Raw genomic sequence first — 1266 nt, forward strand, 5'->3', positions numbered from 1 at the left:
CTGCCTCTGCAGCCGCTCGGCCTGCCGCTGCTCCTCGATCTGCTTCCTCTTGTACTCCTTCTCATCGAGCACAATGCAAGAAAGACAACAGGTAAACGGGGAAAGGTTGTAAATATGCAACAAGGAAAGTTCCAAAATGAGTTAGTGAAACACTTTTCAATTACATGAATCCAGCAATCTTAAAACTACTTTTTATGCATGGTTTAAATGCCGCCTTAGAAATGTTATTTAGTGCAAATGTCCATAATAAGTAGTTTATGATCCATGTGTCCCATATGTAGTGCATTAAAAACAATTACTAAAGCAGAAACAGATTGTCAGGTTTTCCACACTAGGCTTTGACAGGAGGTTTCATTATATTAACGAACAAATCGAGAGTGATCCAAAGTGTTAATAAAAAAAATCTATAACACTTTCTTAACAACACTGTCAAATCCATAAACACTCGAACATTTGAGCTCTTATTTTAGAGAGCGTTATAAGCAGTTTTCATTGTGGAACAAAGATGTGTCATGGACTGATCAGCCTGGAAACCCAGTTAGAAAGTGTCAATGTGGTTCTCACACCTTCTCGTCATTTTAGACATCTGGCATTTATCTGAGCTATGTGTGAAATTCAGCAGCAGCCGACGTGCGTGTCCTTTCACAAACAGGATGCTGGTGAAACCCTGATGGATAAATTGGGACTACTTGTTAGACAACTGATTAGTGTGGGCTAGTAGACTGGCCCTACTGTCTGATGTGATGTGAGTGAAAAAGAATGACAGCATCATCACGAACAATGAAGGTGAATAAAGTGTAACTTCAGGACCATCAGCCATTGACTGACGTGCCGGCCGCTGTGTGCCGACTGATTTGATGTTTGTTGACTTCTTCGTGATGCTGCCTTGGCTCAGGATTGAGTGTTGACCACAAGGAGACACGTTCTCCTCCTTCACCATCTTTTGAGCTGTCGCCACAAAAACCTGTTACTGTTCAGCAACGTACGAAAGTACCAGCATGAGTAACTACCCTCAATATTTCATGGATAATGATACACCGGTCAATAGATTGGAGGATGTAGTAGATAAGTTTAATAGGTTTTTTGTGAATGTTGGTCCTGGTTTAGCAAGAAGCATTTGTACAGATGATACATCCGTCACTATAAATAACAATACAATTGAAAGGAATATGTGTTCTATGTTTCTGAAGCCCATAGTTGAAAAGGAAATTATAGAGATAGTGAACAAATGTGGTAATAAATCATCCAGTGATAGTGATGGTATCA

General features: G+C 40.0%; 1 protein-coding gene across 1 annotated transcript in view; it reads right to left on the bottom strand.

The window, feature by feature from the left end:
* LOC109951063 (traf2 and NCK-interacting protein kinase-like) overlaps positions 1 to 1266 on the bottom strand; it is a 107777-nt gene that overhangs the window by 62990 nt on the left and 43521 nt on the right. The window contains 1 exon segment of the mRNA XM_020585337.1: positions 1 to 57. This exon segment is cut by the window's left edge and continues 6 nt beyond it. Coding sequence (XP_020440993.1) covers positions 1 to 57 — 57 coding nt within the window.

Source organism: Monopterus albus, unplaced genomic scaffold, assembly GCF_001952655.1.
Source record: "Monopterus albus unplaced genomic scaffold, M_albus_1.0 scaffold362.1, whole genome shotgun sequence".
Classification (NCBI taxonomy): domain Eukaryota; kingdom Metazoa; phylum Chordata; class Actinopteri; order Synbranchiformes; family Synbranchidae; genus Monopterus; species Monopterus albus.